General features: G+C 35.7%; 1 protein-coding gene across 1 annotated transcript in view; it reads left to right on the forward strand.

Moving 5' to 3' along the window:
* The first annotated feature begins 1,667 nt into the window (after window positions 1-1,667).
* Window positions 1,668-12,804, forward strand: part of CNBD1 (cyclic nucleotide binding domain containing 1) — a 412,528-nt gene continuing 401,391 nt past the window's right edge. The window contains exon 1 of the mRNA XM_053558669.1: window positions 1,668-1,755. Coding sequence (XP_053414644.1) covers window positions 1,668-1,755 — 88 coding nt within the window. The remainder of the gene's footprint in view (window positions 1,756-12,804) is intronic.

Here is a 12,804-nt window from a genome sequence, read left to right on the forward strand (position 1 = left end):
AAACAATTTAATACATGTCTCTCAAAGAAAAATCACGTAATTATGTTATTGTCCTTGGAATGATTTTTAAAAGGATTTATAATACATTGGCAGGACTAATCCAAAACATTTGGGAGAGCTGAATTTGTGACTTGATGGATTTTCTCTGCATATATACCAGCGGATACTAGCAGGTGCTCACACAAAATGATATTATATATACTTGGAAAAATTAAGTAAGCTATTTAGTTACTTATTTGATATTTCCTCCTTAATGTTCTTGTTTACTTGCATTGTCACTTCTCATATTTTCTTTTTTTTTTTCAAATTGTTTCTAAGTAAGGTCCACTTTGATGTGAAAATACTAAGATATTATGCAACTTTCAATGTGTAAGTTTTATTATATATGAAATACATACTAGAGAAAAGATAAGGTGAAAATATAGAAAAGAAGGGAAAATAGCTAAAAAAGTATATAAAAGAGCTGATGAAATTAGGATTAGAAAAAATTGATAAGTATGAACTTAGGTTCTTAGAAAAACATTCTTTTTTACATTTGTTTGATTGAAAGTGCTTGTCAGAAAAAAAATCCAACATTTCATAGCTCCATCTGCTTAACACCCATGAAAAAGGCAGATCCTTGTTTCTTTTAATCTTAAATGTGAGAATGAGAAGAGAATGGATCTGTAATAAAGGCAGTAGGGATCACCAAAGAGGGATAGTTGGAAGAGGAAAGTCCCACTCTGCAGCGGGGCCGGGCGGGTGATGGTAGCTGGCTACTATGGAACAAGACAAGATGGAACACACTGATGAGAAATCAGTCAACAGTGAGTCCAGAGTTAGTAAAACTGGGGAGAGGAAAGTTATGCCGTAGTAAGTTTATTGTGTAGATATAATCTAACAGGAACGGTTGCAAGAAAAATTTGTTATTTTTGTAATATAATATTTTCCGTTCCAGTTTTTAATGTTTTCTAGATGGTCAATAAATGGTTAACACTGTACTTGTCCAGCTCATGTGTCAGTCTCATTTCTTTTGTATATAACGTTTTTCGGTCATGACATCAGGAAAATATTTTTAAAGTCCTTAAAAGAAGATACACTAATTAGGATTCTAAACCCTAGCCTTTGTAACAAGGCTTAATTACTGTGAAGCAACAGAAAAGAACCAAAAATATATACTACACTTTGGCAGAATATAGTTACATGTAAGAAGAGGTGAGTCTATTGGTGTATGATAATTAGAAGGCATGCTTTATCCTAGGTGTGTAACCATGGAAAGCAGTATAAATATTCTACTCTTGTAGCTGCTACAAAAAGGGTCTGTGAGACCCAGACCTTTTGGTAGATAGGAAAAGAACTCAGAGCTATGGAAGACCAATAAAGTGAATTTTTTCATCTAACCTAGTCTTCTGAGTGCAGTTGATTCTTCTCTGTCACTTAGTGTACTACTATTTCCTCCTTTCTTCACATATCCCCTGTACTAGGTAGGATACAGCCTAATTCTTCCTGGTCTGAATATCACTCTTGGAAATGCTACCCAAACAATGGATAAGTTCTGTGAACAACAAGATTCCATAGGACTTAGCCTATCAAAGACTACCTTGAAATTTCTGATTTATGACCTCAAGGAGAAGTGCAATTACTGACTTTTCTATAGCCTCTGATTAAGCTGCCTTTGAGCCATCAAGATGTCTACAAATTCTCTTCCAGCAGCTATTTTGTCTCATATGATAGCTATTAACAATGTGCCTCTTCCTCTACCTCGCAACATACCAAGTGAGTAGGGAAGGCTCTGAGGGCCTCATTCATCTGTAACTGTTTTCACTGTCACTGTTTTCAATGGTACTTACCCCAGACACAAAATGCAGGGCCCTTCAGGATTGGTAGGAATATTGGGAATCTCATGGACAGTGTTTGGAATGGGAAGAACATAGATGTGTAAATCCTGCTTTGTCCATTTGAACTCATTTTAATTCTGTAGGTCTCAAATATCTTTCCTTTGTGTAATGAAGATGTTTATGAACTCGTAGAGATTCAAATACATGTAATATTTTTAAAAGGAGTGAAGACAAAGGCTCAGAGAAGCTACATGGCCGCCAGATATCAGGTCCTTCATTTCTGGCAGATCTTCTAGACCCTAATTAGAGCCTGTCTTCCTTTAATGGGATAATTAATACTTGATTTTTACTAGGAGAATTTGCATTTCAAATTTATAAGGAAACAAAAGGTAATTCCCATTTTTCTGACTTTAAAATTTATTCCTGTTTCATTTAATTTTTTCCCAGCTTTTGACTTACAATATCAGGAATTATAAGCTTAGAATTTAATATTGTATAATCTATATAATTGTCAGTGCTATCTTATTTTACATAGTCTAAACCCAGAACATTTTCTCCAGACTGTGCTTGTAACCATCAAATTCATAGATCTGTTACATTATTTGTATACAAAATACTGACTAGCAACATGTATGAGTTCCAGTGTCAGTTGAGATTTAAAAAAATTAGATAACAAAGGTAATACTTGTGACACTTTTAAACTTCAATGAGGTATTAGCTCTTATTATTTTGTTATTTATTTGGGTAGATTTACAGTAGATTTGAGAAATCCAACTTAACCATCCTTTCATCTTCCTGTGAGTTAACTCTCTGGGAGGCCGAGGTGGGTGGATTGCCTGAGCTCACAAGTCCGAGACCAGCCTATGCCAGAGCGAGGCCTCATTTTTAAAAATAGCCGGGCATTATGGTGGGCACCTGTAGGCCCAGCTACTTGGGAGGCTGAAGCAAGAGAATCTCTTGAGCTCAAGAGTTTGAAGTTGCTGTGAGCTATGATGACACCACACTCTACCAAGGCTGAAAGTAGGACTGTCTCAAAAAAAAAAAAAAAAATACTCATAGTCTCCAGGGAAAAAGGTAGCACAGGCAATAGGTGATACCCTTTGAAAGGCTATATCTTGACTAGTGTTAGACAAAGACCTTACGTTAAACTAAATTAATGTCTACTTTACATTAATATAATACTATGCATGTTTTTGGTTACGTTGGGAAAGTCTTAAATGTGGTCAAAGTTTTATATTTCTATATGAGTGGAAATAAGTATTGAATGTAATTTCATTAAAATCTATAGATTCTATTATTTGGGTTTTATTTGTAAAAAAAAAAAAATTCCTGTAAGATAATTTCTTTTTTTGTTTTTTTTTTTTATTTTTAGCAGCTCAGGAAACTCAGTAGCTGGTAGTAAAAGATCAAATTAATTTAGAATCAATGAGATGAGATATATGCTACCTTCTGTAGTGCCTCCCAAGGACACTTAACTTCTGTGAAGTGATTAAAAGATGAAAAATCAGCAGCAATTTATATCTCAGAACTGAATAGAGCATAATGGAAAGCAGTGGAGCTCCCAATGTTCCCTTTAGACATTCCTACTTGATGTTCTATGTCTGTGATTTCTCTTTGGAGACGTGTCCCGCTTGCTTAATAACTGTGTCTTTGTGCTAACTCTAGCGAGTCAACAATTTCTCTTAGCAAACTCTCACTGTGGAAACAATGATATCATGAAAGCCTTTGTGTGGCAGGTGTTCAACCTATAAAATGATTGCAAGTGAATTACAAAGGTAACATAAATGGGAATCATTCGAAATAGGAATGCCTGCTTAAGGGCCTAAAAACCAGCCATTACTATGTACTTTGGATTTAGATTTACTTTGGATATGATTAGTTCAATTAGACTTAGTGACTCATCTACTTTCTCTAAAAGTAATTATATGTGCATAACATTATTGAGTGCTTTCTATGGTCAGTGTATAAACATTTTTCATATTAAATTGTTATGTATTTCTCATAAGAACCTTATGCCTGTGGTAGACAAAATGATGGCCCCCTGTGATGTCTTATGTCCTAACTCTCAGAATGAATATGTTTTGCTCCATGCCAAGAGGGAATGGAGGCTACAGATGGAATTACGGCTGATCTGGAGATGGGGGGAGTATGCCCAGGTGCCCATCTTTTATCCTAAGGGTCTTTATCAGTGAAAGAAGGAGCAGAAGAGTGAGTGAAAATGATGAGATGTGAGAAAGACTCGATTGGTTGTTTCTGGCTTTGAAGATGAAAGAGGGACACCAGCCGAGGAATATGGACACTCAGTCTCCAGGAGCTGAAAGAGGTGAAGAAATGGACTCTCCTGTAGGGAGTCTGGAAGGAATTCAGTTCTGCCAACAACTTGATTTTCGCCCAGTGAAGCCAGTTTCAGACTTCTAATTTCCAGAACTGTATAATACATTTTTGCTGTTTTAAGTCTCTAAGATTGTGGTAATTTTTTTTACAGCAGCAACAGAAAACTAATACAAGCTGCATTTTACACTGAAGGATAATGAGGCTAAGGTTTTATATAAGGTTCATATGGTTGTCAAGTGGTAGAGGCTCCTAATGGTATCATCCATGTGAATAAACTCTGTCAGAACAACAACAAAACCAGTAGCCCCCCAGTTTCCCCTACTCTGAAATCCCTTGCCCATTGGGCTACTTAAATGCTCTTGATTTAAGGGAGCAACATGTCACATCTTTGTAAACACTCCGCCATAGCTGTCTTGTTGATTCTGAAATTCAGACTCAGACACTTCAAGTTGTTAAGCTTCTCAAGCTTATTTAGTGCTTACTGGTTTTGTTTGTTTGTTTGTTTGTTTCCTTTGAACATTTCAAGTCTCCTTTTATGGTCCTTTTGACTTGTTCCTCGGGATTTTTTATTATAGGGCTTGCATACTCCAGGGAAGAGTCGAGTGTTCTCAGAAGCAAAAGAGTTGTGCCACTTTTTATTTCAGATGAGGATTATTTTTGAGAAACCTCACAGTTAGCCAAGTATACGGGTTTACCACCCATAGAAATACAAATAGCATCTAGTCTATACAGACATGGCCTGTTATTACTATAAGTTGATTTTCTAAAGACAGAAAGAAGAAATGTCTTTTTTTTTTTTTTTTTTAATTGTTCATGAAAGGCAGGAAGCTGACCTTCAGCACTGGCTTATGATTAGGAATATGGCCCACTTAGCTACCTGTGCCCGGGTTAATACGCTGCACCTCTCTTTCATTCATGCTTATTAGGCGTAGTCTTCTGAGAAAGAATGAGTTTTAAAATATGCTTTACATTTTGACTACTGGTTGATTTGAGAGAATTTCTGTGCTTTTCCAGTACTAAAAGTGTTTTAAGTTCACAGATATTTGTAGTACATTTTACATGTCCAACATATTTAGATATAGGAGGAAAAAAGTATTCAAGAAAAGACCAGATACACTTCAAGGAATGTAGAAAGAAAATGGTACTCTTAGGGTACTCTTAAGTACCACCTTGCTTCTTTTCATTTTATGGTGTATATTTCCTGAAATCCTGAAAAGACTGTGTCATCATGCCTAAGACTTCAAGGGAATTTTCTGTACTTGGAGAAGTTTTTAGTTCTTTAATAACCAAAGATTATAGGAGTTTCAAAATATGCATTTATTTGGAAAAGTGAATATTGCACCATTTTAGTGTTTTAAACCATTCAATTCCTAGGAGTGCAGGTAAGAAAAAGAGAGGCTTGTTAATCAGTGGAGGAGAAAAACAGGGATGCAGACAGTATAATGTATAAAGAAATAAAATTTTTTAAAAAAGAGAGAAGTAAAAAAAAGAGAATGGAAATTCCAAGAAAGAATAAAAGGTGAAGAAATGGTTGACTGTTTGTGTGTATTTCTGTGTTTGCATAACCAGTAATAGTCCCAATGGAAAATGCGTCATATAATTTAGGAAAAGATGTACTGGAATTTTATTTTCTCAACTTTTTTTTTCAGTGCTTAAATCACTTTTCTTTTTTAGTCCCAAGGAGAAAAGTGAATGTTGTGTTTTTTAAAAAAGCCAAACATTTCTTCTTTTTTCTTACCACCCTTATAATTGTCTTAATGCACTTGTATTTTTTGTCAGACCATCTTGAGTGACCTTTAGAAATTATGGGAACTTAAACTTGAATTTAATAATGCCTGGGGATTCAGGCAGGAAATGGGAAAACAAGGAGGTGACTTGCAATCCATTGTAAAACATCTCTCCAGTAGATGTCAGGCTGGGTCTCCCCTGAGTCTTAGGCTACTGCTGTGTCCTCAGCCTTTGAGAAATTGGTCCTCTCTTAACAGTACTTACTAGTACTATGTACTGTTATCAATTCTTCAGCCATCTAGGTTGGTCCTATATCACCTTTCACTAAACCACTCTCTGGTCTTCCTTCCAACATATATTATGAATTGTATTACTTGTCTGATAGGATGATTCGAAAAAATGAATCAAATCAAGTCTCTACTTTAAAGCAATCAAAGTCCAAAGCTTAGATTACAACCTATTAACCACGATATGGGGTTTAAATCTTTCATGATTAGGTTAAAATCTGTCTCTTGCATTCTAGTTCTTATAGTTCGATTGATATAATCTCCACTGTAGCTAAAATGCTTTCATTAGCATTCCTTAAAACCATCTGCCAATACTGATCTGGGGTACAGGAGAGCTTTCTAGGTTTAATTAAACTTTCAGATGGCCACACTTGCTTGGCTATAAATACGTCCTTCTGGAAGAGCAGTGTCAGGGGTAGCACTGCTGTGGAAGGAGTCCTCACCTGCCTAGGCAGAAGCCGACATAGCCCTTTTTGGCCACTCAGAAGGTAGCTCAGGTTCAAAGGTAAAGAAAGTCACATAGGGCAGGTGGTAAACTGCCCTGGTTTAAAACAATCATAAGCTAGTATCTCTTATAAAAACTCCATGGGAACTGCTTCCAGCTTTCCTGCAGGGAACCTCTGAGTTACAAGAGTCAAGGTACTCAAAGAAATCTGTTTGAATGGCTACCCATCAGGCATTTGTAGATCATCCATAATTCTTCCTACTTCAGATGGAATTCATCAATCAAAGGGATCACTATCATAAGCAATGTTGCCTAGCAACACAGTTAACTCTCTGCCTTAATCTGGTTGTGAGGAATAGAGCTGGAGTATTCTCATGGAGGAGAAAGTTATTTCTTGAATTGCATCATCATAATCTTCACCATACTCTCATGCCTTAGCTCCTATTTCTTGCCTTTGGGAATTCTGTCTATTGTCCTCTATTGGTCCTATCATTTAAGTTCTTTAAAGTTTTCATCAACTACTTTAATCTCCATGAAGTCTCAGTCTCTCCTGGCCTCTCCCAATACAAAGTAATCTCTGAACTTCCTTAGACTTTTTCCTGTTTTTCTTCAATTATTCTAATTACTTTTAATCTAACCTTAGAGACCTATGTACATGTGCCTTTGGACTGTGATTCTTATTAGATGAATGTCTTGAAATAAGTGGCTATCCTTCATGTGTCTTTGTATCCCTAATACCCGGCATGCAAATGAAATGAAGAATGAACATACCTCATACAATTTATAAGAATTTCGGTGGATAGGACTTAAAAAAAATTTACTGTGTAAATATTCATCAACGAAGAAAATATTCAAAGGTTGAGACTTCCTCCTCACCCATCGACTCCATAGACTCAATCTTTTTTTTTTTTTTTTGCAGTTTTTGACTGGGGCTGGGTTCAAACCCACCAACTCTGACATATGGGGCCGGCGTCCTACTCCTTTGAGCCACAGGTGCCACCCCATAGACTCAATCTTATCCTCAAAAGTAACCACCAGGAAAAAATCTTTTCTTGAAATTTTCCAAGCATATTCATTTGTATGTATAAGAATATATGTATCACAGTTCTTTTGTAATTTTAAAATTTGATTTATGTGTACACTGTAGTGGAGTAAATCAAGCTAATTAACACACATATATCACCTCACATATCCATCCTCTTTTGGTAGCAAAAGCTTCAAAAATCTACTTGTTTAGCCATTTTAAAATATACATTATTATTAACTGTAGTCACCATATTGCACAATAGATCTTTAAATCTTATTGTTCCTGTCTGACTGAAACTTTGTCCTCTTTGACCGACACTTCTCCTTTCTTCCCCTTCCAGACCTCCCCCAGCCCTGGAGCCAACCTTCTGTTTTCTGCTTCAGTGAGTTAGGCTTTTCTGGCTCCCACATGTGAGTAAGATCATGCAGCATTTGTCTTTCCATGCCTGGCTTATTTCGCTCAATGAAAATGTCCTGGCTCACCCATGTTGCAAGTAACAGAATTCTGTACCTTTTCAAAGTGTATGGTATTTCACAGAGTGTACATACCACTTTTTCTTTATTCTTTCATGCATTGATGGACATTTAGCTTGTTTCCACATCGTGGTTATTGTGAATAATGCTGCAATGAATGTGAGAGGGCAAACATCTCTTAGAGGCAATGACTTTACACCCTTTGGATATTTACCCAGATTTAGGATTCCTGAATCAGATGATAATTCTATTTTTAATATTTTGAAGAACATCTCTTAACGTATTCCAGAATGACTGTATTTATACTTCTCCCAACTGTATCAGGGTTTATTTGTCTCTTCATCCTCTCTAACATTTGTGGTCTTTAGTCTTTTTGATGACAACTATTTTAACAGGTGTGCAGTAATATCTCACTGTGGGTTTAATTGACGATTAGAGACATTGAACACATTTTCATCTAACTCTTGTCCATTCATATGTCTGTCTTTGAGAAATACCTGTTCAGGTCTTTTTCCAATTTTTTTCTAAATTTTGGTGAATTTAGGGGGTACAAGTGATTTTTGTTATGGGATGAATTATATCATGCTGAAGTGGGAGAACTTTTAGTGTACCCATTATCAGAATAGTATACATTGTGCCTGATAGGTAAATTTTTATTCCTTACAACCTTCCCACCCTCCCCTCTTCTCAGTTTTCAAGGTCTACTTACTATTTTCTGACCATATATAACCTCATCTACCTCCCACTTAAAAATGAGAGCATGTAGTATTCGTTTTTTTGTTTGTTTCTGAGATACTCAGGATAATGGTCTCTTGTTCCATCCAAGTCACTACAAAAAAACATTATTTCATTCTTTTTTCTATAGGTGAGTTGTACTTCATGGTTGTGTATACACACACACAAACAGACACCCCTCCCCCACATTTTCTTTATCCACTCATCAATCATTGGGCACTTAGGTTGATTCCATATCTTTGCAATTGTGAATTGTACTGCACTTAACATTCAAGAGTAGGTGTCTTTTTTAAAAAAACTACTTTTTTCCCCTCTGGGTAGATACCCACTAGTGGCATTGCTGGATCAAATGATAAGTCTACTTTTAGTTGTTCGAGGAATCTTCAGGTTGTTTTCCCTAGACATTACACTAATTTGCATCCCCACCATCATGTAAGCATTCTCTTTTCACTGCATCTATGGCAATATCTGTTGTTTTTTGACTTTTTCTGTCCCAACAAGGCTAAAGTTTTAATTTGAGTTTCCCTAATGATTAGTGATATTGAGCACAATTTTATATGTTTGTGGGCATTCGTTTGCCTTATTTTGAAAAAAATCTGTTTATGACTTTCTCCCCCTTTTTGATTTCTTTTCCTTGCTGATTTGTTTGAGTTCTTCGTAGATTCTACATATTAGTCCTTTGTAAAATTTATGGTTTGCAAATATTTTCTGCCATTCTGTAGGTTGTCTATTTATTGATTACTTCTTTTTCTCTGAAGAAACTTTTTAGTTTAGTTTTTAGTTTAATGAAGTTCCATTGATTCAGTATTTTTGTTGCTGTGTTTGATTTTGGGGTCTTAGTCATAAATTCTTTGACTAGGCCAATGTCCAGAAGAGCTTTTCCAATGTGTGTTAGAATTTTTATGGTATCAGGTCTTACACTTAAGTCTTTAATTCATCTTGAGGGAAATTTTATATGTGGTGACAGATAGGGGTCCAGTTTCATTCTTCAGCATTAAGCTACCCATCACATATATGGCAGCAACTGAGCTGCCCCAGGTAGACACAAAGCACTGGGGCTGAAACCTCAGAATGGCCAGAGCTGCAGTGCCCAGGGTTTATAAGCCAGTGATATAATTATTATGAGGGAGACCACACTGTGGCTTCTCTCTAGTGCAATGTTGCTATACATTCTCCAGGCAGCTCCCTGTTTCAGTCCAGACTGCACTGTCTGTGGGGATGTGTGGCGTTATCTCCACTGTCCTTTTTCCATCCATGCACGGCTTCCCTGAGTACTTCTGATTCTGTTGAGTGGGTTGACCCACTTCCCTCTCCTCCTTTTTTTGGTACCTTCCACGTCTGTCTGTAGATTCTCAATATTCACTCTTAGATGATCAATCTGAATATTCATCTATTTAGCACTTATGATCCTCTCCACGAGAGGAGCATGTGCAGGCTTCTTGTAACCCACCATCTCGGCCCCATCCACCAAATTTTAATTGGACTATTTGTTTTTTGTTATTGAGTTGTTTGAATCCTTATACATTTGGGGTTTACGAATATTTTCTTCCATTATGTGGGTCTTCTCTTCATTTTGTTAATTATTTCCTTTGCTGTGTAAGAGCTTTGTGGTTTGTGCAATCTACTATGTCTATTTTTGCTTTTGTTTTCTGTACTTTTAGGGTGACACCCAAAAAGCATTGCTCAGACCAATGTCATGAAGATTTGGGGGCTTATGTTTAAGTTTTTAATTTATCTTGAGTTGATTTTTGAACATAGTGTGAGATAAGGCTCCAATATTTTTCCTCTGTGTGGATATTCAGTTTTCTCAACACTATTTATTGAACCGACTGTCCTTTCCCCATACTGTGTTCTTTGCACCTTTGTCAAAAACAAATTGGTTATATATGGATAGAATTTTTGCTGGTTTTCTATTCTGTTCCATTGGCTGATGTTTCTTTTTTTATGATAGTACATATGGTTTTGATTACAATAGCTTTACAATATATATTGAAATCAGAGAACGTGATGCCCATAGCTTAGTTCTTTTTGCTCACAACTGCTTTGGTTATTTGGGATCTCCTGTGGTTCCACATGAATGTTAAAATTTTTTATTGCTGTGAAATATTATATTATAATTTCTTTTTTAACATATTTTATTTAATATTTTTTTAAATTAAATCAAATTAATGTGAAGATATGATTTTTAGGTTACATTGTTCTCACTTCCAGGGTAGAGTTCCATTTGTAGAAGAGCCCTTCACACAAGGGGCGTGTTATACACCCTCACAATGCCCAGTAAGTGAGATATCGCCTCATGCCCTCCCTCCTTCTGCCAAATGTCATCCTCCCTCTCTCTTGCTTCTCCCTACCCCCAAACTGGACTATATTAGTGTTTTATTGTTCTTATAAGCATGTAATTGTTTATATGTTGATTTCATATTAGTATGGAGTACATTGGATATTTATTTTTCCATTCTTTTGATACTTTACTAAGAAGAATGTATTTCAACTCCATCTAGGTAAATGTAAAAGCTGTAAAGACTCCATCTTTTTTAATGGCTGAGTAGTATTCCATGGTATACATATACCACAGTTTGCTGTAATTTCAATAGGAATTCTATTCAGTCTGTGGATTGTTTTGGGTAGTATGGGTATTTTAATAATATTAATTCTTCTAATTCATGAATATAGAATAAATTTTTTGTTAGAGAATTTATTACCTTATTTTATAATGTCATTATTCACTTAAATACATTGTTTACTATGAAGTTCTTTTCATGTCAACACATACATATGTTTCTTTTTCATTTCAGTGGCTCTATTTCATTGTTTGAATATACCAAAATCCCATAATGTGACATGTTACGTTATTGTCTGTCATTTTCCGCCCTACATTCTATATTCTATATATTCTCCTTTGTGATGGTAGGCCTGGGACTCTGAAAATGAAAGTCCCTGCACTGCTTTTGGCCCCTAAAGGCTGCTGGCTTCCTCTTAGGATCTATTAATACTGTTGTTAGAGACTGGAAGGCAAGAAGAAAATTAAAGAAACTTTTTTTTTTAATTTTCTTTTCCTGTTCTTCTTCTCCTTGTGTCTCCCCAGCAAGTTGTCTTTTTCATCGAAATAGTGGAGTTTTGTTCTAGCAGCACCAATCGGTTCCATTTAGTTTTTCAACATTGCCAGAAGTAGCCTCCTTACAGTCCTGCAGAAGCCCAGCGCCACCTGCTGGTGCCGTATCCTCACAGGTTACTCCCAGGTTGATGGGCAATTAGTCCATACTTAGAGTTACAGTAGCTCAACTTCTTCCCTTTGTTCCATCAGCAAAAATAATGCTGGTAGCTGTTTCCTGGGTGATACCTGCTATGTCCTTTTTGTTGTTTCAGTTCTTTAATACCTAGCCAATGGTTCGTTGTATCAGTTTTCTCCATTAAAGTAATTGGTTTGGTTTCTATCTTCTGAATACTGGATCCTGACTCATATAATGAGACTTTGTTTCTAGTTAGTTTTGCTGTTAAAATCCAATAAACATTTTGTCTATACTTTTTTGTGTGTGGTGGTAAGCCAGTATATCAATAGACTTGGAAGGCCAAAGGATATTTACATTTTAAGTTTTGATAAATATTGATAAATTGTTCGCCAAATGGTTGAACTAATTTCTAGTCCCACCACCAATATATGCAAGTAGCTATTTCAAATAAACATTTTTGTTATTGTGTATTATAATGTAAAATTTTTCCAAAAAAGTAGCTGATAATAGTTTTTCTTTCTATTTTTTCTCATTTTTTTAAAAGCAAGATTTAGAATCTTTTTATTAATTTGTTTTCACTTGTATTTATGTAAACAGCCTGACCTTTTATGGAAGTTTATTTTTCTGCTTATTTGATAAGACTCTTTGTATGCAAAAGAAATTAGCTTTTTGCCATGTATTTTACAAATTCTTTTCTCAGTATACATTTTTGTCATTGTGACTTTGTG

The sequence above is a fragment of the Nycticebus coucang genome, chromosome 13 (genome assembly GCF_027406575.1).
Source record: "Nycticebus coucang isolate mNycCou1 chromosome 13, mNycCou1.pri, whole genome shotgun sequence".
Lineage (NCBI taxonomy): Eukaryota > Metazoa > Chordata > Mammalia > Primates > Lorisidae > Nycticebus > Nycticebus coucang.